General features: G+C 35.8%; 2 protein-coding genes across 2 annotated transcripts; one reads left to right on the top strand and one right to left on the bottom strand.

Moving 5' to 3' along the window:
• Positions 1 to 404: 404 nt before the first annotated feature.
• LOC114649977 (clumping factor B-like) lies at positions 405 to 24,306 on the top strand. Its single transcript, XM_051926576.1, has 7 exons — positions 405 to 461; positions 585 to 677; positions 2,714 to 2,812; positions 3,055 to 3,373; positions 23,900 to 23,968; positions 24,122 to 24,192; positions 24,292 to 24,306. Exons 1-7 carry the CDS (start codon positions 405 to 407, stop codon positions 24,304 to 24,306), a joined length of 723 nt encoding a protein of 240 aa, XP_051782536.1.
• On the bottom strand, positions 5,058 to 14,460 carry LOC114651055 (olfactory receptor 51E1-like). Its single transcript, XM_028801011.2, has 2 exons — positions 13,857 to 14,460; positions 5,058 to 5,071 (listed from the first exon to the last, which is right to left on the bottom strand). The coding sequence occupies exons 1-2, from the start codon at positions 14,458 to 14,460 to the stop codon at positions 5,058 to 5,060; spliced, it is 618 nt and encodes a 205-aa protein (XP_028656844.2).
• Positions 24,307 to 26,176: the final 1,870 nt, after the last annotated feature.

The raw sequence follows: 26,176 nt of genomic DNA, 5'->3' as shown, positions 1-26,176 counted from the left end.
CCTTTCCAATGTGCCCACCGCAAAAACTCCATGTCCTGCGAACGACCGATTTTGTGAAACGTACTTCGCTAATATAAATGCAAGGTTAATAATTTAAGAAAATAAATTGGTTATAAACAACTTACCTTTTTCTGAATTGATAAATTTAAAAATAAATGGTATTATTATACTTATCCCTTTCCCCAGTGCCCTAAAAAACAGAATATTGAGCAAATGCATAATAAATTATATTTAAAAAATCCAACAAAGGTTTTTACATCTTTCATCAAGTGGGAAACCAGTAAGTTCATTTTAGTATTAGAAGTATTATTATTACATATAAGACTGGAAAGTGATAACAGCATACCTGGTTTTATTATGCATTTGATCAATATTCTGTTTTTTAGGGCACTGGGGAAAGGGATATGGCTCAACAGCCTACACTGGCACAAGTAAAAGGCACTCTTGCTATTGATGAACAGGTAAAATTGTTTATTACCTTTAACTTTTTTTATTAGACAAATACTTTACATCACTTAATGATACAATGTTATATATTATCCTTTTATTTCACTAATCATTTAATTATTTTGCCTTCTCCTCAGAACCCTGATGGAAGAGAGAAGGCCCTTAGTCATAGCTTAGCTGAAAAGACTTCTGAACCTCAAGAGAAAGAAGCAGTTGTTACTAATGAGCAGGTACAGTTTTTTTTACTTAACAAATATAACTAAAAATATATAGTATATATCTTTTAATGGCAAAATGTCTTATTTTGTTTTTAAATTTAATCTGCTACAGTTTATTTCACAAAGTTGTTTTGTTTAAAAATTTTATAGACATTACCCATAAGATCTGTTAACTGTATTCCTCACTTGCTTTATGTCCTCATGATGAGAGTGATCTGAAATATATCTGAATCCTCACAGGAAATGTGTTATTGCTATGTATTTTTTACTGCCCACCCTACTTCACTGTCCCCCTAATGAAAATGACCTGGAATGTGTGAGAGTCCCTATAAGGGCAGTTAGTGAAGATGGGGTTATTTGTGCTACCATCCCCAACTTGCTTTAGGTCTTTACAGTGGTTGTGACTTGAAATATGTGTGAGTCCCCACTAGGTTAGTTAGTGACGATGGGGTTTCTTGTGCCACTGTCCACCCACTTAGTTTAGGTCCACGCAGTGGTTGTGACCTGAAATGTGTGCGAGTTCCCACAAGGACAGCTTCTTGTGTTTTAAATCCTAAAATATCTTTCTACTTCACTGAGGTCTTCTTAACAGGAATGACCTGAAGTATGTGTGAGAGTCCCCATAAGGGCAGTTATTGAAGATGGAGTTACTTGTGCTACCTTCGCCTATCTGCTTTAGGTCCACACAATGATTGTGACTTGAAACGTGTGTGAGTCCCCACTAGGTTAGTTAGTGATGATGGGGTGTCTTGTGCCACTGTCCACCCACTTAGTTTAGGTCCACACAGTGGTTGTGACCTGAAATGTGTGCGAGTTCCCACAAGGATAGCTATATAAAAAATAGATTTTAATTCCTAAAATATCTTTTTACTTCACTGAGGTCTTCATAACAGGATAACATGAAATATGTGTGAAACCCCACAAGTATAGTTATTGTAACAGATAGAGGCACTGTCGACCCCTTGAACCCTCAGACCAGACATCAGACACCAGACAAAAGTCCAATAATAATATTTATTATTATAAATAAGTACACAAAGCACCACTACTCCACACTACTCCAATAAACAATAATCACAAATAAACAATCCTCCACTCCCAGACGCTTAGCCACCCTGCCTCCCAACTCAGCTCATCGTCTGGGTTTTCCCATAGTCTTTTTATATTCCCTGACCCAGAAGTGTTTCCAATCCCTCAGTCCATGTGATCTCCTATCACTTCCGGGTCTGATAAAAATCCTCTTCTTCATCCCGGAAGCACGTCATTTCCCTTGTCACTTTGCCTATGATGTACTTCCAGGTTATAGGGCATGTAGAATTCCCTGAGCCTCCCTACAGCATCTCCCCATGGTATCCAGCAGGGCTGGTTGTAAAAACTACAAGGTCCATGAGGCCCTGTTGGAATTTAGGGAACCTCTATGCCAAAGGGAGAGCTTCATTTGACGGCCTGGGGGTGTTGGCCGGGATGACAGGCCGGCCATCCCTCACACTATATAAAAGATAGATTAACTCCTGCTCACCCCTTACTCTATGTCCCCACAGTGAATGTGAACTGAAATATATGTAAGTCCTCACTAGGAATGTTGGTGGTGCTTCAGTACTTCTACCTCACGCTAATTCATTTAGGTCTCCATAATAAAAATGAACTGCTATAAATGCTAGTCCTAATAATGATAGTTAATGAAGAAAAGTTCACTCTCCTGTATATGTTGCACTTAAAACCTAACGAACTGTTGTCTTGACTCCATATTCAACATTCAACATTTGGCCTGAAAAATGCATTAAGCATAATCTCATTTAATTTGCATTATGTACAGCATACTATAAAATCTGGTATTCTGTTATCCCTGTAATTGCCTATAATGACACTTAACACTTATTTGTGCAGAAAGAACTTGATTGTAACTGGCCTTTGCAAAGTGTAAAAGTTAAAAACAACAATGATAGCAATAGTAGGAATATTGCTACTACTACTACTAACAACAGTACTAATACTAACACATCATAATGTGTGTCCAATGAATATGACACCCAATTATATTTTTACAGACTGAAGACAACAGTGGATCTGACACTGAACCAGTTTCTTTAGAAAAGAGTGAGCTTGATTGTACTGTGCCAAAAATTAAGCGCTCTGACAGTGTTATTGTAAGTTATACCTCGATGGCATAAACTTTATAATTCAATATTTTCACTATAAAAGTAACAGTCTGAGTATTTGATAGTGGGTTTTGAAATATTAAGCAATTACTGGAGGTATATACTGTACATTATTAATAATAAATATAAAACAAATCAATCATTAATCCAATAATGTAGTTTCCAACACTTGTAGATTGGTATGCAGTATAGGGACTTGGTTCTAGATGGCTTTCTTATGTTTTTAATAGGTGAGTGAAGAGATGCTTCAAAACTGTTCCGAGTCATCAGATTCCAGTATGAACCAAAGCGATGATGACTATATTCCTAACTCATCAGAAGAGAGTAGTCCAGACTGCAGTAGTGACAGCTTATCAGCACACATGAGTGACAAAATAGATAAAGATGAGAAATCCTCTGCATCATGTTCCACGTATGATAGACCTGTACCTGATTCCAGTGTTTCAGACTCTGAAAGCAAAGAATATGATTCAGTATCTGTAAAGGCAGTTTCTGTAAAAACCGGTGGAGGAAGAGTATATGACAAAAAACATTTTTGCCTTTTCTGTGGTAAGTCCTATATGCAAAAATTGCCAGGCATATTGAACAAATTCATCACAATGAGACTGAAGTTGCTAAAGCTCTCCAGTTTCCAAGAAAATCAAAAGAAAGAAGACTTCAAATAGATCTTCTTCGAAACAGAGGCAATTTTGCTCACAATGTGGAAGTTTTAAAAATGGGGAAAGGAATGCTCATACCTTCGAAGACAACCTAGAAATTGTTTGCCATCTAAAGTTTTTATGCATTGTTTAAATTGTCAGGGTTTTCTTTAAAACACAATCTTTGGCAACACATGAAACATTGCAAGCTTAGAAAACGTGACCAACCAAAACCTGGAAAAAATAGGGTCCACTCTTTGTGTGTATTTGCTGAACCTGTGCCTCCTGGTGTTGACAGTCGCTTTTGGAAGCTAATGAGTGAAATGATACAAGACGACATTTCACTTACAGTCAAGAAGGATCCCTGCATTTTACAAATAGCACAACATCTCTTTAACAGGCTCGGTTCAGACATATCTAAACATGAATACATTTGTCAGAAGATTAGAGAGCTTGGTCATTTGTTGTTATGTACAAGACGAATAACACCATTGCAAAATATGAGAGACTTCATAATTCCATCTAGCTTTCCACATGTAGTAACAGCAGTGAAATGTGTTGCTGGGAATGACCAGGAGAGTGGCTCAATGAAAACTTCTTCATTAGCACTGAAGCTTGGCCACAGCCTTCAGAAAATAGCAAATATAGTGAGTGGAAGCCCAGGCAATGGTAGAAGGAAATGAAATGATGGTAAAAAATGCTCAAAGCTTCCAAAAATTTATAAAACCCAGTGGAATGAGCTGATTTCATCTGTAGCCCTAAGATGTTTGAGAGAGTCAAAGTAGAATGCACCTCAGCTTTTTGCCTTTTACCGAAGATGTGAAAAAAATGCATTTGTATCTTGATGACAAACAAGAAGAAAATTACAAAAATCTTCTAGCTGAGGCCTCTGCAAGGAACTGGGCAAACCTTGCAAAAGTCACTTTAACAGAAATTATTTTGTTTAATCGCAGAAGAGAAGGAGAAGTTTTCAGAATGCTTCTAAATACCTTTTTGTTAAGAGATGCATCAGATTTGCATGGAGATGTTGCTCTTGCTCGTTTGGAACTAGAGCAAAAGCTTTGCCATCACTTTATCAGAATTGAAATTAAAGGCAAGCGTGAAAGGAAGGTTCCTATACTGCTGTCCCCAGCTATGCATAGAGCAATGAAGTTGATTGTAGAAAAAAGAGATGTTTGTGGTGTGCCATGTGACAACAACTATATGTTTGCAAGACCTTCAGCTCTATCTCATTTTCGTGGATCTGATTGTATTCGGCTTTTTGCCAAAGAATGCGGAGTAAAAAGTTCTAAAACACTTTCATCGACCAAACTCCGAAAACATGTGGAAACTCTGTCAAAAGTTCTTAACTTGAACAATACAGAATTGGATCAGCTGGCTGTTTTCCTTGGACATGGCATTAGAGTGCATAGGCAATACTATCGTCTCCCAGAAGGCACTTTGCAGTTGGCTAAGATCAGCAAAATTCTCTTAGCTCTGGAAACTGGGCGCCTTGGAGATTTTAAAGGAAAAAATCTGGAGGATATCACCATTGATCCAACTGGTAATGACCATTTTCTTTTTCTCTATCTGCCTTAGTGTATACATATACATAGCTAAACTTGGCATACTGCATAGCAAAGACAACACATGTAAATGTAAAAATAGTTATGAATTTTGGCAGATGTGTTATGTTTGACTTGACAAGGGCACCTCCTCCTTTCCACCTCCACTTTGGTTATACAAATATGTTCCAAAATGTATGATTTTGAAGTATGCCTCACATGCTGATAATTTAGTGTACTGTAGACATCTACTTTTTCAATAAAGACCGACATACTCTGAAGTTAACCTAACCTAATGGCCCTGGTCTACTTGAAGTGAACAAGATTTAGATAATTCCAAACTATTCAAACATAAATATGTTAATAATTACATTCCTACCTAGCAGACATCTCTACCAGAATTCCTGAACTAATTTTATTTTTGTAAGCATTTACTTTCCTTCTCAGTATTCAAAGTTCAGTTTTGTATTTGACTATCGTGTATAGTGATGTATTTAAAAGTAGCTCCTGTTTTTTCATTGACTTTAATTAAAAGATATTTTTTTACTGTAGAAAAAGTAGTGATTGAAAATTAAACATCAGAAAGTGAGGAAGAATTAAGTGATCATGAAGGTGAAGGAGGTAAGCTCTTGTACATTTCACCTAACTTTGTAAATCCATTGGTGTTAAAGTTTATGGCTTTCTAACTATTCCTAAAATAATTTGACAAAATTTTGTTAAATTGATTAGGTTAAATAATTATTGAAATTTTGTAACAATTGCTTATGTTGTGTTTAGAAATGCAAGTTAAGTAGATGAAACGAGCACAGGGCCAAGTTCAGGAAACAAAAGTTAACAGTGTTTGCCAAGGTGAGTACACATCAGTGCTACAATAAAGATTCCTTTTTTTAACTAAGCTATACAGAAGTTTATATTCTGCTAATTGGAATTTTGTGGTGCAATTTTTAGGTCATAAAAGTGAAGAGGACAATGTGGAGTGAAGAAGAAATAAGAGCAGTGGAAAAACATTTGGCCAAATTTATAAATATATGTAAAGTGCCAGGAAAGAGAGAGTGTGAGGCCTGCATCCAAAATGACCCACAAGCTCTCAAAAACAGAGATTGGCTGGGTGTCAAATTCTATATAAAAAATCGAATTACCTCACTGAAGAGAAAGGTTTAAAACAAGTGTTTCCGTTATAAAAGGTGTTCATTTAAAATTTAGTTATGGGAAACAATTTAATCAGTTTACATTAGGTCTTTTCATGGTAATTGAAAGCAACAGTTCCAAAAAACCAGTTACTTGTTTGCTCTTTAAATAATTTGTATTTCATACGTTTATATGCACTTACATAAAGATATACACACTGTTAATATTTGCAGGCTATTTCTTCATTTAGAAAAATGAAGAATAACCTTTAAAGAGCAGTGCTATTAGCCTATTTAGATTTCATTTATGTTTTCTAACTGTTAATTATTAATGCTGTTACGTTAATACAGAAAAATTAGTTTTTCAAAGTCTTAATCATTAGTTTATTCAATCAAGGCCAGTGACTCTAACTTGTGTGGTGCCACCAGGAGACTTGGGCCTTGGTAGCTTTACTCAGGATAGAAAGCACTGGTGTTGGGTTACTGATTTAAAAGAATTACCAGTAGTGAATCAGAGTAATTATTTCATACTGCAAATGTATAATACAGAAAACTTGCAATATTTACTGATTCCATACACATTAATTTTAAATTAAATTTCTTCTTAACATTAAATTTGAGCACACGTTCCAAATATTGCAGTACTCATTGATTCAGATCAATTTCAAATATATTTGAGCAATTACAGCTGAAGCTAAAATGTCTTCAAATAGTGAAATCTAGACATTTCTGGATCAAGCAAGTGTCAAATATCTGAAAGGGGAGGTAATCCCAAAACACATCAGCATCAAGGTCATCGTGCTATTTTACACTTAGATTTGGCTTTGTTAAGATGACATTGTTTTAGGTTGAATTATGTGGATTTATTGCATTTTTAGTATAATGTGAGCAATCTACAAATGTTCTGGCTGAAAGGATACTGTGAACTTGAGTCTGGGTGCTCAGTTTTAATATTTGTTACTAAGAGGTGATGTAACTCAAATATAATGTGTACAGAAGCCAGTAAATATTGTAATTTTTAATATTCATCAGTTGCGTTTTTGCTTACATTGATAAATGAATGTTTAATTAGATGCTTTGGATTAATGTTTTAATTACCTTTTCATAATTAGTACACTGGAGTTGTCAATATAGAGATGTTTCACAATGGAATACTGTATGCATGGGAGGCTATTCTTCAAAGCCAAGTAGTAACAGTGAACCTTAGCCTGGATGCAGGTCATTTTAATTTTACTCATTAAAAAAAGTTAATTTATAATTAGTTTTATTTATTTTATATATATATATTAGTAACAGATGGTGCAGATGGGCTAGCATCCCAGCCAGGATGGTTGAGCAGCCTGGAGTAATTGGAATCTTTACTGGGATAGATGATGTTCCATTATTTGGGCAGGAGGCCTTCATGGATGGATGGTGTGGATGGAGGCACACCCCGGCCAGGGTGATTTCTGCTTCCGTTCCAGGTCAGTAGGACTTAATGGAAGGGTGGAGGGAGTCTGCCTCTCAATGCAGTGTGCTACCCCCATGTTCCAAGTGGATACATCCCTCTTTAGGGCCATCCCATGTGTGCATCTATGGGACTGCTTGGGAGTTGTAGTACCTGATGGGCATCTCTGCTATAATATTGACTGCTGTAAGGATGTTCCGTCTGTAGAATAGGGATGTCCTCCCTCAGTAGCTCCCCATGGCAGGAGCCAAAAAACATAGCAGGGCTGCCAATCGGGACTACGATTCTTGGGCAGCCCTACAAGTGCACACATGGGAGTCCCTGCAGATGGATGTCACCACCTGGTGCTAGGGGCACACAGCCCAGAGAGGTAGTCTCCCTTTATCCTTCCCTTAAGTCCTCCTGACCGGAAAAGGAAGCAGCAACCATCCTGGGCGGAATGTGCCGCACCAGTCACCCATGAAGGCTTTCCAGTTAGTAAAGGGAATACAATCTATCCCAGCAGGGATTCCAGTCACTCCAGGCTACTTTGTCCATACAGGCCCCCTGGCTGGTTCATCTGTCTCATATGTTAAAATATAAAGCTAATATATTAATACAGATATAAATAAATTAGTATGACATTTTCATTTTATTCATTGAACAAAATACCTGTCACTTGTAAGGAAAATCACTGTGAACATGTTAGTAAGTTAGAATCGCATACAGTACAAGCCTCTGATCTGATGTACCAGTCTTATTACAGTGGTATCATTTCTTCTAACTCTCAAATAATGTAAATTAAATAAGATGCAGCTATTAAAACCTCAGTGTTTTACAACATGCTACCTCAGTTTATATGTTAAGATGTTTATGTAGTGTTTTTTGTGAGACTCATTTATTTAATAAAATTAAATTAAAAACTTTTTTTCCAAGACTTATTTTGTTTAACATACACATTCCACTGCTAATGTTAATGTCTTGGACAGAACTGTTCAGTGCTGGTATCCAGTTGTTGGTAAGGGCAAGAGAGTTTATAAGGTGGATTTTGCTTTTCTGTGTAAAACTAGAGAATTTTGTGAGGCATAAAATTCGCTGTTTATATTTAACTACAGTTTATATGTTGAATGAATCTTTATTTCAGTTGAACTAAACTTTTGGGGGGTTATGAATGCAATAAGATGTATCTTTTGTTTTTATATTCTCCCATGTCCTGTTTCATAGCCTTGTGAAAATCAGCTGTCAAAAATTTTAGTAGATAGCTGAACATTTACACAAAATGTCAATGTGGCCTGATGAACCACACTTAAAATGGTACTTTATATCCCAGAAGATCAACTTCTGGCTATACACAGCCATCTGCATTTTTTGTTAGCTTCAAGCTTCTTTTATATTAAGCCTCTTCTTGATGAGGACTTGAGTTTAAGCTTCATAAAACAGACTTCACTGAGGGTAATTTTTGTTAAAAAATTCAATGCTGATTCATAGCGGAAATTCTAGGTTTAAACATTAATAATATGGACAGGTTTGAGTCTCTTGTGCTGTGTTTGTTTGCTTGTTGATTAATGATAGATAATGAATTGAAGATGTTACAGTCAGAACAAGTATTGTATTTAAATTTTCATTTAAACTTGCTAAAGACCTAACAGGTGTTGAACTGAATAATATCTAGCAATCTACAGTTAAGTTAATTTCTTATTTGCACACTATTGCTTCACAAGCATAACGTGATTGTGCTAATGTTTCTTTTGGCCTCAGTAAACATCTCTCTAATAGCGATATTTTTCAGACAGAGCCATGGTTTATTTATTTGTGCAAATCTGTGGCTTGAATAATGAGAGTGATAGTCTTTTTGAAAACAGTAAAAAAATTTGCATTAAATTATTTTTAGTTTCAAAGTAATAAATTACAATGAAGTTTATGTTGGAACTGGTTTGAGAACATGTCTGAATATTATAACTGAATTGAAATTGGTGGTTGTTTACAGTAAGGCGATGTGGTAGAAGCAGGAAAAGAGAGCAAGCGTTAGGATCTGAGCAACTCTGACAAGGGCTACATTGGGATGGATAGATGACTGGGACAGAGCATCTGCCTGCACTCTCTTCTTCACTTCTCTTCCACAATCCCCATTACTCTGTACTGTTGATCCCAAGTATTTAAACTCCTTCTCCTTGCATCCTCACCATTCCACTGACCTCCCTCTCATTTACACATGTATTCTGTCTTGGTGGTCCTACTGACCTTCATTCCTCTCCTCTCTAGAGCAGATCTCCACCTCTCCAGGGTCAACCTGCTCCCTACTCTCACTACAGATCACAATGTCATCAGCAAACATCATAGTCCACGGAGACTCCTATCTAATCTCATCTGCCAACCTGTCCATCACTATTGCAAAGAAGAAAGAGTTTAATTAATAAATGTAACTGATTGGTGTAAAAGATGGTTTTTCACGACTTTCATTTTGTTATCTTACGTGAGCTTTATATTATGGACAGCTATCCTTTATTCTTTTCTTCTATTTACCTTGACCTTGAAATTTAAACTATTGTGAAATTCACCCTGGTGGGATGGGCTGAAGGTGTATCATTTTATGTTAGTGAAGCAAAAAATCAAAAGAACAGAATATGGGATTAAAATTGATATCAAGAATTGGTATGGAGGCTATAGGGCTGAAATTGTATTAAATGTGATATTGAAATTAACAACACAGCCATCTTTCCATAGTTAATTACAGTGTGTTTTTCTAGTATTCTCTAGATTCACAGTTTCCATTGGTTTTTCAATAATTTTGTTATGGTTTAAAGTGATGACTGCAGTTTCATTTTCTATTAAAGCTACTGAATACTTGGCTGTTTGGTCATTTCGATATTATACAGGTGGTAAATGTGAAAGAAAACTTTTAAGTGTATTTTGTACCTTATTTATTCAGAGTTGATAAAGTTAGGAAAGGCAGCAAAAATAGACCAAATTAGGAATTAGAAAAATGTTACTATGGAATCAATGTTCAATAATTTGAATTTGCAGTAGGTACAAACAAACACATTAGATGTGTGCATAATCAGAGAACTGTTGAAACAAAGGAATTTTTTTGTTTAATTTAAACTACACTAGCATGACTGATGAGCAGTACTTAAATAGCCATATAATTATATAAAATTAACCAGGCCATAAGTTCAAGAAAATATAAGATAACAAATACATACTACAATATATGAAAATGTCAGAAGTAAATTGAACTATAATCTTGCACAAATGCAAAAGGACAACATTAAAAAAAGAAAATAATTATGGAAAATGGTTTCAGATACTTGGAACATATAATTTTTATCTATAATTTTAGAGGATAATTTCAAACTGCATTTGTAATATAAATTTCTAAGAAATCAAAAGGCATGCTCACATATCTGTAAAGGAACAATTATTCCTATAGTGTGTTTATATCTGACAAAATGCATATGTAAATCAGTGTCCCCAATATGCAAGTTGTCCCCATACAGTGGTCAATTCTGAGTGACTGTTGTGTATTCCATTGTACTAGCTTTACATAGATACCTGAACATGTCCACATAAGTCTGCAAAAAGTCAATTTGTCCATGAATTTTATTTTGGGAATTTAAAATGCTCAGCATACCTAGAATAAAGCTTTAATATATGTAATATATGTGACTCTCTAAGTAAGATCGGGGGAGGGGTGATGTTAGAGCGCCTGCGCTTAGTCAGTGCAGCAGGGACAACGCACATGTTGTTCTTTTTTTCTTTCAGTACACGTGGCTTCCCTGTTTATTTATATATCTAGTGACTTCTCTGCCTGTCTGTCTCTCTATTACGCAGTGCTCTGTCTGTCTGTGTGTTATGGATCTTAAAAATAAGTTATAAGCACAGTTGTTCCTGTTAATTGCAGTCTCAATTGTTAAAAAAATATTTTAAAAGGAGCATCCCACATGAAAATATAACGATCTCAGTAACTGACAGTACATACCAATGTATAAATTTTATGTCTGTTTGAGGTTTAAAAGAAAAGAAAAAAAAGCAACACTTCATCCCCAGCGAGGAATCGAACTCAGGTCTGTGAGGCAAGGAAAAGCTACTCTGCGCTAAGAGGCAAATCTTAGCACACTACGCCACAGAAGCTGTTGAATCATTCTTGAAGCTTTTGTCAAAGTGTTTATTTGATCTTTGGAACTCGGGCTTTACATATTCTATAGTTTATGCCTACTACATTTTGTAACATTTATTACTAAAATATGAAAAAGTTTCTGTTTTAACAATGTGTTTACACAGATTACTTTAGAAACGGAACACGCATTTCATGCGTGTCTTCCAAATAACGATCTATCATTTCCACTGTAAAACTCCACTTCACTCCCAGGTAAACAATCAAGGAATGAGCTGGGAAAAGTTCGCTCACGTTCTAAGTCGGTGGGGGGATGGAATAGCCGGCTGCTGGCAGCTTGTCTTTTATCAGCACATTTAGAGGACAAAGGATGCTGGCGGAGAGGTGTGAACGGATTTAAGAAGCGATTTAAGGTGGGCCGGATATACGAGTTTTTTCGTAAACTCTGGTAATTCTAGTGTTAAATGAACAACATGATATTATAATTTTATTTTATTTTTTAATTTTATTGATTTTATTGTAATCATTCCATACAAATAGATACATTTTTACAAAAAATAGGATTGAAAACAAATCAACCCCCACCCCTGAGAAAGAGAGCATGGCCAACGGAGTAAAACTGAAAGCTAGTAAAAATAAATAAATTCATGAGTTTAATAGGCGGATAAAGATAAATGGTGAAGAAAAAGAAATAGGAAGAGAATCTGCTTCCTCAGTGCTTTAAGAGCTTATTCTAAAATATTATTGATTAGATCCTGCCAGGTTTTGAAAAAGTTCTGCACAGATCCTCTAAGTGAGAATTTGATTTTTTCCAATTTCAAATAATATAAAACTTCAGTTACCCACTGGCTTAAAAGAGGAGAGTTAGAATTCTTCCAATTTAGCAAATTAAGTCTGCGTGCCAATAGTGTAGTAAAGGCAATCACAGTTTGTTTGTCCTTCTCCATTTTAAGCCCATCTGGAAGGACAGCAAACACAGCTGTTAATGGGTTAGGAGGGATTGGGACACCAAGGCTGTCTGAAAGGCACTTAAAAATTTTTGTCCAGAATGATGTTAATTTGGTGCAGTCCAAAACATGTGACCTGGTGAGGCTGGAACTTGATTGCAGCGTTCGCAGGTTGGATCTTGCCCTGGAAACATTTTGGACAGTTTTAAGCGAGACAGATGTGCTTGATATATAATTTTGAGTTGAATAATTGAATGTTTTGCGCATATGGAGCTCAAGTATATTCTCTGCATTGCTACCTTCCACTCCTTTTCTGATATGTTGAGTGAGAGATCCTTTTCCCATTGTCCTCTTGGATCTTTGAAAGGGAGGGACAGTAAAATAATTTTACATATTGCAGAAATGCTGTCTGAGTCCTCGAAACTGAGCAATATTTTTTCCAGCAAAGAAGAAGTTGGGAGATGAGGAAAATCAGGCAGGTTCTGTTTAACAAAGTTTGTAATTTGAAGATAGTGAAAGAAATGTGATTGTGAAAAGATTGGCAGAATGACATTCACTGCCCCTAATAGTAAAGACATTTCAATAATATAAAATATAACTCTGGATTTGTGCTGACCTTTCAGACATTTCCTGCTTGGAGCCCACCATAATTACTGTCAGATAAACTCAACATCATTAGAAAGGATAAGCAAGAAAGAAAAAAACAATATAAATGAATAGTAAAAGATGAAGTGAACTTAAATTTAAAAGTTGATTCATTCATTACTATGTTGAATTGCCTTTTTCTACTACAGGATAGAAGTAAACTGTAACTAACCAATATGAAATAGGTGCAGGGCAAGAGAGAGATTCGAAACTTAGGATTATTTAGCAAATAAATATTTTAACACCTTGCTGACTTTATGTTGGTGTTATTGTTTCTAGTTAAAACCATTTTTAAAAATGCACAACGGATTTCCTTGGTTCTTATGGCATAAACAAGAGGATTCAAGACTGGTGGCACAAGAAGATATAAAACAGCAAATATAATATGAATTTCAGGGAGAACTTTCTGGCCTGTTCGATAAACTAAAACACTAAATAGGAAAGTGGTATAAAAGTACAAAATTACAAACAAATGAGCACCACACGTGTTTATTGCTTTGAGAAATGCCTCCCTTGAGCCAACCTTTAGGACAGATATCAGAATCAATATATAACTAAATATAATGAATGTAACATCCAATCCACTTATACAGGTCGTAGCTAAAAGGCCTAAATAATTATTGATAGATATATCAGTACATGCTAATTTTACAACACCAATATGATCACAATAACAATGTGGTATGATATTAGATGAACAGAAAGGCAATCTGGAGGCTAAGATTGCCAGCAAGCCTATTAAGATAAGATCTCTGAAAAAATGAGATAGAATTAGTTTAGCTAAAAATCTGTATGATAAAATTGACATATATCGCAAGGGATAGTAAATAGCAACATATCTGTCATAAGCCATAATAGCAAGTATTGAAGATTCTAGTGATGATAAAAAGTAAACACAGAACATCTGAAACAAGCAGGCTTCAAAAGCAATAGCTCTCTGATTAAACCAAAATATCTTTAAAATTTGTATGGTTAAGCTGCTCATAGCAAGATCCACAAGTGACAGAGCTGCAAGTAAAACATACATAGGATTATGCAGACTGTGATTAACCTTCACAATATAGATGATCAGGACATTAGCTACAACAGCTAAAACATATATGGCACAAAATGGAATAGAAATCCATGCCTGGTATCTCTCAATTCCTGATAATCCCGTCAGAATAAATTCTTTTGTTGAGTTGACAGCAGACATCCTGGTTGTTTTTATTCTTAAATAAGAATAATAAGTACAGATTAATGGTGAACACAGCAATGCAAGAGAATAAAAAGCACAAACATCTTTTTTCATAGTACCAATAAGAATTTTACATTTACAGTTTGAGACAAAATACTCTAAATTCTTATTTGCAGCATTTGAACTCTCTTTCATTATTCATTATCAACTAACAAATTTGTAGATTAATTTTAATGCAATAAAGCTACACTACTCTGTTTAAAAACTGATGGTTATTGTATACTGTATTCTTGCGTTACCAGCATAAAGTGAGTTGTGCAACAGCTAAGCTGTAACATCTACCCTGTAAAATCAGTGTTATTTATTAGCATTAGTACTGTCAGGAGATTTTTAATGCTCTCTTATGAATATACAGTACAAAGCATTCCTTGGAGATTGTATTATTGTATGAAGGATCATGTGTGCCAAAACTAAAAGTAATCCAATCAGCTGTGAACTGTTCTGATCTGCCTATTAAGATGTAATAGATGTAATAGATATTAAGATGGATACATTTGTTGATTGTAACCCTGAACTGAATAAGAAAGTTAAAAAAATTGATAGATGCATAAACATTTGCATTCATTCCAATGAAATTTAGATTATACCATTAACCACAACATTCTTCTACAGTGGCTAAAGAATTGAATTAAAAAGGTGAGACCTTGTTACTTCCACACACTTCTGCCAGTAATGTTGTTTACAGGTGGTTTTCTCTGAAATAGAAACAAGTCTCAAATACTTCCCCTTCTTAAATCAATGGATTGACTGTTTTCAAAATGTACCAGCTGATTGACAGTCTTCCAATGTGGGAGGCAAAGTCTCATATATTTTTTAAACTTTCCGGATTTATTCGTTGTCTTCTCATTTTCAACATATGTCTATATATACATATATACAGTATATATATATATATATATATATATATATATATATATATATATATATATATATATATATATATACAGTATATATATATATATATATATATATATATATATATATATATATACGTACATATAAACTCCCAAATATAAATTCGCATACATATATATATATACAAATCTATATGTATATTTTCATATATTCATCTTCTATAATCCTTATGTTAAAAATAAATGGTATTATTATACTTATCCCTTTCCCCAGTGCCCTAAAAAACTGAATATTGATCAAATGCATAATAAAACCAGGTATGCTGTTATCACTTTCCAGTCTTATATGTAATAATAATACTTCTAATACTAAAATGAACTTACTGGTTTCCCACTTGATGAAAGATGTAAAAACCTTTGTTGTATTTTTTTAAATATCATATTTTGTCATAAATACTATATACCAGTATGTAGTAAAATTAAAGAACTGCCACATAAAGAAAGAATTGACTTTTTGAAATCTAAACGTTTATGTTTTCGCTGTCTCAAACAGGGGCACCTTGGTAAGAACTGTAAAGAAAGAATGAAATGTCAGACATGTTCTTTTCAGCACCCAGACATCCTGCACATCAAAAAAGACAGTGGAGCAGCATCTAAAGCTGCAGCCAATGTGGTAACACCTACTGAAAAGGAAACAGAGACTGGAACTTGTAACTTTACTGGGGCCAGAGAAGAATGTGCGCTACAAGTAGTTCCTGTTAAGGTAAAATCTAAGAAAGGCGAAAGGCATGTAGAAACATATGCCTTTATAGACCAAGGCAGTACAGTAACAATTTGCACTGAAAGGCTCCAGAAACAATTAAACCTTCAAGGGAGAAGAACACAAGTATTTCTCAAAACTATGAATAACTATGATGATGATTCAAAAGTGCTAACACAAAGTTCTGTTTTATCAGATTTACAAGTCTGTGGTATCAATGATGATGAATATATTGATTTGCCAAAGGTCTTTACACAGGTCTCCATTCCAGTGGACAGAGAAAATATTCCACTACAAGAAGATATCGATAAGTGGGCATATCTTAAAGAGGTATGTCTAACTCATATTGATTCTGAAGTTGATCTTTTAATAGGAATTAACTATCCTGAAATCTTCGAGAAGTCACGAATCATACCTAGCCAAGGAGGTGGACCCTATGCTACGAAGACTGCACTTGGATGGGTGGTTGGTGGACCATACAAAGAGATAGATGACCTCACAAAACAAAGGGGTAAGATGCCCAAGCATTCAGTCAATCACGTGTCAATAACAGAGATTGAGGATATGTTGCTGCAACAGTATAACACAGATTTTCCAGAACGCAGCTGTGAAGAAAAGGAGATGTCACAGGAGGACATCAAGTTCACGCACATAGCCTCAGAATCTGCGAGACTGGTAGGTGGTCATTATTGTTTAAATTTGCCTTTGAAGGATGACACACTGAAAATGCCAAACAATCGCTGTATTGCTGAATAACGTGCTATCGGACTCAAAAGAAAACTGAGCAAAAATTCAGGTTTCCACGGAGACTATAAAGCCTTCATGAAAGACATTATAGACAAGGGTTATGCTGTCAAGGTACCCAAAGAAAACCTAAATTGCAATGAAGGCAGAGTGTGGTACATCCCACATCACGGTGTGTATCATCCAAAGAAAATTAAAATTTGAGTGGTCTTTGACTGCACTGCCACCTACCAGGGAATGTCACTTAATGAGCAATTATTAAAAGGCCCTGACCTAACTAACACACTCATTGGCATCCTTACAAGATTCAGAAAGGAGCCAGTAGCACTAATGGCAGACATTAAGTCAATGTCCTACCAAGTTAAAGTACCAGATAAAGACACTGATCTTTTACGTTTTTTATGGTGGCCTGAATGTAATCTAAGTAAAGACCTTGAAGAATTCAAAATGACAGTACATCTTTTTGGTGCTACTTCTTCACCCAGTTGTGCTTCTTATGCTTTGCGTAGAACAGCCAAAGATGCCAGAGATACATTTCCTGAGGAAGCAGTTAACACCATTCTCAATAACTTCTATGTGGATGACTGTTTAAGGTCAGTGACATTAGAAGAACAAGCAATAAAGCTGGCAAAAGATCTCCAAGCTCTATGCCTCAAAGGGGAATTTCATTTGACTAAGTGGGTGAGTAACAACAGAGATGTTTTATTGTCTATACCAGAAGAAGACAGAGCTCATGAACAAAAGGACTTAGACTTGAGCCACAGTCTCCTTCCCACAGAGCGTGCTCTGGGTGTCCAGTAGTGCACAGAAATGGACAGTTTCCAATTTCAGATTAAGTTACAAAACAAGCCCGCTACAAGGCGTGGTATTCTGTCTGTTGTTAGCTCAGTTTATGATCCACTTGGTTTTTTAGCACCTGCCTTACTGCCAGCAAAGCTTATTCTAAGAGACTTACGCAAAGAGAAATTTGGGTGGGACGAAGAAGTAGAAGTCAAACACATTCAGAAATGGAAAAAATGGATGGATGATTTGCAGTTACTTACAGACTATAAAGTGAACAGATGCTTCAAACCTACCGGGTTTGGAACCATAAAGACAGCACAAATGCACCATTTTGCAGGTGCTAGTGAAGATGGATATGGCACTGTCACTTACCTTGTCTTAACCAATGAAGAGGGCAAAAAGCATTGTTCATTCCTGATGGGCAAGTCAAGAGTTGCACCATTGAAACAGGTAACGATTCCAAGATTGGAGCTGACAGCAGCCGTTGTGGCAGTTAAAATGGACAAAATGCTTAAAGGTGAGCTTCGAATGCCCTTAGAAGAATCTACATTTTGGACTGGCAGCACCACAGTGCTAAAATACATTTCAAATGAAAGCACTCGGTTCAAGACCTTTGTTGCCAACAGAATCTCTGTGATCAGAAATCATTCACAGCCTTCACAGTGGAGGTATGTCACATCTGCCCTTAACCCGGCTGATCAAGCATCCGGAGGGCTAAGCATAGAAAACTTTCTCAAAAGCACCACATGGTCACAAGGTCCAAGTTTCTTATTGAAGCCCGAAAGGGAGTGGCCAAAAAGACCAGATCAACTGAACGATTCACTCATTGAAGATGATCCAGAAGTTAAAACTTGTGCAGTTAACATGACAAAAATAGAGGAAGCAACCGAGCCCATCCATAAACTAATCACCTATTTTTCAGATTGGTATCGCTTTAAGAAAGCAATGGCTTGGTTCCTCAAGTTTAAAGACTTAATGCTAAACTTAAGAAATGAAAGAAAAACATTTCAACTAGCAGTCAGTCAGACTAAAAGTAATCCAGAAGAACAAAAATCACTCATCGCAAAGCACATGAAAAAGTATAAACTGACTTTAAAAACAAATCCAATTTCTCTAGATGATTAAGTTAAAGCTAAAACAGGGCTTATCCACCTCAGTCAACAGCAAGAATTTCCAGAAGAATTTAAGGCTTTAAAGAAAAAGACTTGTGTTAAAAAGAACAGTCAAATTTATAAACTTGACCCTATCATACAAGATGGAATACTGAGAGTTGGTGAAACACTCAACAAAGCTGCAATGCCAAAAGAAGCTAAACACCTCGCAACTCTTGGGTAATGGGTCGAGTCATCAAGACAATGCCAGATGCCAAAGGTGCAGTCAGAAGAGTTTGTGTGCAGACCAAAACCAGCACACTGGACAGACCCGTGAACAAACTGTGCCTGCTTCAAGAAACAGCCAATGTTTGAAATATGAAATTTTTTAAATGTTTGTTTGCAGTGTTATTGCTAGTGATTTGAAAACAATAGTTAATATAAAGTTAACTGGCTCATATTGAAGTAAAGTATAGTAATTGTCTCCGCTCCTGCAAGAGCCAATCTTAGAAAGTTAAAGTTTTGAGTTAAACTCATATTAATGTTTGCTTAATTTGAATAGAATATAATTTCTTCTATAGTCATAGACAATGGTATAGTCTTTTCCCCCTATAAGTTAGTAAGAGATAGAATCTTCTTGCTATAACTGAGAAACAGTGTGATAATAAGCTCTTGTTGTGTTTAGAACAGGTCCCAGTAAACAGGGACTTGAAAGACCCATTTTCAACTTAGAAACGGGATAAGCATACAGTTTTCTGACCGTTTTGAAATGGTTCACAAATTATAAGTGATTAGTAACGATTTAAGATGTAACAAGATTAAGCTTAGAACTAAATTTTTCTTATTATAATTTTTCCTTTTTTTTTGCTATTTTAATTTTCTTTTTTGTGTGAACTGTTTTTACTTTGAAACTTAACTACATTTTTAAAAATGAAGATATTTTGTCTGTGGAATCATTTCTGCGCCTCAGGCCTTTGTTGAATCCTATTTTTTGAGTTAGAGCTGCTGAATTTTGGAAACTTTGGGAAAACGCAGCTACATATATTATCCTTTTATTTCGCTAATCATTTAATTATTTTGCCTTCTCCTCAGAACCCTGATGGAAGAGAGAAGGCCCTCAGTCATAGCTTAGCTGAAAAGACTTCTGAACCTCAAGAGAAAGAAGCAGTTGTTACTAATGAGCAGGTACAGTTTTTTTTACTTAACAAATATAACTACAAATACAGTACATAGTATATATCTTTTAATGGCAAAATGTCTTATTTTGCTTTTAAATTTAATCTGCTACAGTTTATTTCACAAAGTTGTTTTGTTTAAAAATTATATAGACATTACTCATAAGATCTGTTAACTGTATTCCTCACTTGCTTTATGTCCTCATGATGAGAGTGATCTGAAATATATCTAAATCCTCACAGGAAATGTGTCATTGCTATGTATTTCTTACTGCCCACCCTACTTCACTGATGTCTCCCTAATGAAAATGACCTGGAATATGTGAGAGTCCCCATAAGGGCAGCTAGTGAAGATGGGGTTATTTGTGCTACCATCCTCCACTTGCTTTAGGTCCATACAGTGGTTGTGACTTGAAATGTGTGTGAGTCCCCACAAGGTTAGTTAGTGACGATGGGGTTTCTTGTGCCACTGTCCACCCACTTAGTTTAGGTCCACACAGTGGTTGTGACCTGAAATGTGTGTGAGTTCCCACAAGGATAGCTATATAAAAGATAGATTTTAATTCCTAAAATATCTTTTTACTTCACTGAGGTCTTCATAACAGGATAACCTGAAATATGTGTCAGATCCCACAAGTATAGCTATATACTGTAAAAGATAGATTAACTTCTGCTCACCCCTTACTCTATGTCCCCACAGTGAATGTGAACTGAAATATATGTAAGTCCTCACTAGGAATGTAGGTGGTGCTTCAGTACTTCTACCTCACTCTAATTCATTTAGGTATCCATAATAAAAATGAACTGCTATAAATGCCAGTCCTAATAATGATAGTTAATGAAGAAAAGTTGACTCTCCTGTATGTGTTGCACTTATTCTTAAGACCTAACGAACTGTTGTCTTGTCTCAATATCCAACATTCAAGATTTGGCCTGAAAAATGTATTAAGCATAATCTCATTTAATTTGCATTATGTACAGCATACTATAAAATCTGGTATTCTGTTATTCCTGTAATTGCCTATAACAACACTTAACAGTTATTTGAGCAGAAAGTACTTGATTGTAACTGGCCTTTGCAAAGTGTAAAAGTAAAAAACAACAATGATAACAATAGTAGGAATATTACTACTACTACTACTACTAACAACAGTACTAATACTATCCATCCATCCATTATCCAACCCGCTGAAACCGAACACAGGGTCACGGGGGTCTGCTGGAGCCAATCCCAGCCAACACAGGGCACAAGGCAGGAACCAATCCCGGGCACGGTGCCAATCCACCGCAGGTACTAAAACTAACACATCATAATGTGTGTTCAATGAATATGACACCCAATTATATTTTTACAGACTGAAGACAACAGTGGATCTGACACTGAACCAGTTTCTTTAGAAAAGAGTGAGCTTGATTGTACTGTGCCAAAACTTAAGTGCTCTGATAGTGTTATTGTAAGTTATACCTCGATGGCATAAACTTTATAATTCAATATTTTCACTATAAAAGTAACAGTCTGAGTATTTGATAGTGGGTTTTGAAATATTAAGCAATTGCTGCATGTATATACATCATTAATAATAAATATAAAACAAATCAATCATTAATCCAATAATGTAGTTTTCAACACTTGTAGATTGGTATGCAGTATAGGGACTTGGTTCTAGATGGCTTTCTTAAGTTTTTTATAGGTGAGTGAAGAGATGCTTCAAAACTGTTCCGAGTCATCAGATTCCAGTATGAACCAAAGCGATGATGACTACATTCCTAACTCATCAGAAGAGAGTAGTCCAGACTGCAGTAGTGACAGCTTATCAGCACACATGAGTGACAAAATAGATAAAGATGAGAAATCCTCTTCGTCATGTTCTACGTATGATAGACCTGTATCTGATTCCAGTATTTCAGACTCTGAAAGAAAAGAATATGATTCAGTATCTGTAAAGGCAGTTTCTGTAAAAACCGGTGGAGGAAGAGTATATGACAAAAAACATTTTTGCCTTTTCTGTGGTAAGTCCTATGCAAAAATTGCCAGGAATATTCATCACAATGAGACTGAAGTTGCTAAAGTTCTCCAGTTTCCAAGAAAATCAAAAGAAAGAAGACTTCAAATAGATCTTCTTCAAAACAGAGGCAATTTTGCTCACAATGTGGAAGTTTTAAAAATGGGGAAAGGAATGCTCGTACCTCGAAGACATCCTAGAAATTGTTTGCCATCTAAAGATTTTATGCATTGTTTAAATTGTCAGGGTTTTTTTTTAAGACACAATCTTTGGCGACACATGAAACATTGCAAGCTTACAAAACCTGGAAAAAATGGGGTCCATTCTTTGTGTGCATTTGCTGAACCTGTGCCTCCTGGTGTTGACAGTCGCCTTTGGAAGCTAATGAGTGAAATGATACAAGATGACATTTCACTTATAGTCAAGAAGGATCCCTGCATTTTACAAATAGCACGACATCTCGGTTCAGACATATCTAAACATGAATACATTCGTCAGAAGATTAGAGAGCTTGGTCATTTGTTGTTATGTGCAAGACGAATAACGCCATTGCAAAATATGATAGACTTCATAATTCCATCTAGCTTTCCACATGTAGTAACAGCAGTGAAATGTGTTGCTGGGAACGACCAGGAGAGTGGCACAATGAAAACTCCTTCATTAGCACTGAAGCTTGGCCACAGCCTTCAGAAAATAGCAAATATAGTGGAAGCCCAGGCAATGGTAGAAGGAAATGAAATGATGGTAAAAAATGCTCAAAGAAGAAGAAAATTACAAAAATCTTCTAGCTGAGGCCTCTGCAAGGAACTGGGCAAACCTTGCAAAAGTCACTTTAACACAAATTATTTTGTTTAATCGCAGAAGAGATGGAGAGGTTTCCAGAATGCTTCTGAATACCTTTGTGTTAAGAGATGCATCAGATTTGCATGGAGATGTTGCTCTTGCTCTTTCGGAACTAGAGCAAAAGCTTTGCCATCACTTTATCAGAATTGAAATTAAAGGCAAGCGTGAAAGGAAAATTCCTATACTGCTGTCCCCAGCTATGCATAGAGCAATGAAGTTGCTTGCAGAAAAAAGAGATGTTTGTGGTGTGTCATGTGACAACAACTATATGTTTGCAAGACCTTCAGCTCTATCTCATTTTCGTGGATCTGATTGTATTCGGCTTTTTGCCAAAGAATGCGGAGCAAAAAGTCCTAAAACACTTTCATCGACCAAACTCCGAAAACATGTGGAAACTCTGTCAAAAGTTCTTAACTTGAACAAAACAGAATTGGATCAGCTGGCTGTTTTCCTTGGGCATGGCATTAGAGTGCATAAGCAATACTATCGTCTCCCAGAAGGCACTTTGCAGTTGGCTAAGATCAGCAAAATTCTCTTAGCTCTGGAAACTGGGCGCCTTGGAGATTTTAAAGGAAAAAATCTGGAGGATATCACCATTGATCCAACTGGTAATGACCATTTTCCTTCTGTCTATCTGCCCTAGTGTATATATATGCATAGCCAATCTTGGCATACTGCATAGCAAAGACAACACATGTAAATGTAAAAATAGTTATGAATTTTGGCAGATGTGTCATGTTTGACTTGACAAGGGCACCTCCTCCTTTCCACCTCCACTTTGGTTATACAAATATGTTCCAAAATGTATGATTTTGAAGTATGCTTCACATGCTGATAATTTAGTGTACTGTAGACACCTAGTTTTTCAATAAAGACCGACATACTTTGAAGTTAATCTAACCTAATGGCCCTGGTCTACTTGAAGTGAACAAGATTTAGATAATACCAAACTATTCAAACATAAATATGTTCATAATTACATTCCTAACTAGTAGACATCTCTACCAGATTTTCTGAACCAATTTACTTTCCTTCTCAGTATTCAAAGTTCAGTTTTGTATTTGACTATCGTGTATATTGATGTATTTAAAAGTAGCTCCTATATTTTCTTTGACTTTTATTAAAAGATCTTTTTTTACTGTAGAAAAAGTAGTGATTGAAAATGAAACATCAGAAAGTGAGGAAGAATTAAGTGATCATGAAGGTGATGCAGGTAAGCTCTTGTACAAGTCACCTAACTTTGTAAATCCAATGGTATTAAAGTTTATGGCTTTCTAACTATTCCTAAAATAATTTGACAAAATTTTGTTAAATTGATTAGGTTAAATAATTATTGATTTGTAACAATTGCTTATGTTGTGTTTAGAAATGCAAGTTAAGCAGATGACACGAGCACAGGGCCAAGTTCAGGAAACAAAAATTACAGTGTTTGCCAAGGTGAGTACACATCAGTGCTACAATAAAGATTCCTTTTTTTAACTAAACTATACAGATGTTTATATTCTGCTAATTGGAATTTTGTGGTGCAATTTTTAGGTCGTAAATGAGTGAAGAGGACAATGTGGAGTGAAGAAGAAATAAGAGCAGTGGAAAAACATTTGGCCAAATTTATAAATATATGTAAAGTGCCAGGAAAGAGAGAGTGTGAGGCCTGCATCCAAAATGACCCACAAGCTCTCAAAAACAGAGATTGGCTGGGTTTCAAATTCTATATAAAAAATCGAATTACCTCACTGAAGAGAAAGGTTTAAAACAAGTGTTTCCGTTTTAAAAGGTGTTCATTTAAAATGTAGTTATGGGAAACAATTTAATCAGTTTACATTAGGTCTTTTCATGGTAATTGAAAGCAACAGTTCCAAAAAGTCAGTTACTTGTTTGCTCTTTAAATAATTTGTATTTCATACGTTTATCTGCACTTACATAAAGATATACACACGATTAATATTTGCAGGCTATTTCTTCATTTAGAAAAATGAAGAATAACCTTTAAAGAGCAGTGCTATTAGTCTATTTAGATTTAATTTATGTTTTCTAACTTAATTATTAATGCTGTTATGTTAATACAGAAAAATTAGTTTTTCAAAGTCTTAATCATTAGTTTATTCAATCAAGGCCAGTGACTCTAACTTGTGTGGTGCCACCAGGTGACTTGGGCCTTGGTAGCTTTACTCAGGGTAGAAAGCACTGGTGTTGGGTTACTGATTTAAAAGAATTACCAGTAGTGAATCAGAGTAATTATTTCATACTGCAAACGTATAATACAGAAAACCTGCAATATTTACTGATTCCATACACATTAATTTTAAATTAAATTTCTTCTTAACATTAAATTTGAGCACACGTTCCAAATATTGCAGTACTCATTGATTCAGATCAATTTCAAATATATTTGAGCAATTACAGCTGAAGCTAAAATGTCTTGAAATAATGAAATCTAGACATTTCTGGATCAAGCAAGTGTCAAATATCTGAAAGGGGAGGTAATCCCAAAACACATCAGCTTCAAGGTCATCGTGCTATTTTACACTTAGATTTGGCTTTGTTAAGATGACATTGTTTTAGGTTGAATTATGTGGATTTATTGCATTTTTAGTATAATGTGAGCAATCTACAAATGTTCTGGCTGAAAGAATATTGTGAACTTGAGTCTGGGTGCTCAGTTTTAATATTTGTTACTAAGAGGTGATGTAACTCAAATATAATGTATACAGAAGCCAGTAAATATTGTAATTTTTAATATTCATCAGTTGTGTTTTTGCTTACATTGATAAATGAATGTTTAATTAACCTTTTCATAATTAGTACACGGGCGGCATGGTGGCGCAGTGGGTAGCGCTGCTGCCTCGCAGTTGGGAGACCTGGGGACCTGGGTTCACTTCCCGGGTCCTCCCTGCGTGGAGTTTGCATGTTCTCCCCGTGTCTGTGTGGGTTTCCTCCGGGCGCTCCGGTTTCCTCCCACAGTCCAAAGACATGCAGGTTAGGTGGATTGGCGATTCTAAATTGGCCCTAGTGTGTGCTTGGTGTGTTTGTGTGTGTCCTGCGGTGGGTTGGCACCCTGCCCAGGATTGGTTCCTGCCTTGTGCCCTGTGTTGGCTGGGATTGGCTCCAGCAGACCCCCGTGACCCTGTGTTCGGATTCTACGGGTTGGAAAATGGATGGATGGATGGATGGATAATTAGTACACTGGAGTTGTCAATATAGAGATGTTTCACAATGGAATACTGTATGCATGGCAGGCTATTCTTCAAAGCCAAGTAGTAACAGTGAACCTTAGCCTGGATGCAGGTCATTTTAATTTTACTCATTAAAAAAAGTTCATTTATAATTAGTTTTATTTATTTTATATATATATTAGTAACAGATGGTGCAGATGGGCTAGCATCCCAGCCAGGATGGTTGAGCAGCCTGGAGTAATTGGAAT

Source organism: Erpetoichthys calabaricus, chromosome 4, assembly GCF_900747795.2.
Source record: "Erpetoichthys calabaricus chromosome 4, fErpCal1.3, whole genome shotgun sequence".
Lineage (NCBI taxonomy): Eukaryota > Metazoa > Chordata > Cladistia > Polypteriformes > Polypteridae > Erpetoichthys > Erpetoichthys calabaricus.
The sequence above is the reverse complement of the archived record's forward strand: the minus strand, read 5'-3'. Positions and strand labels throughout refer to the sequence as shown.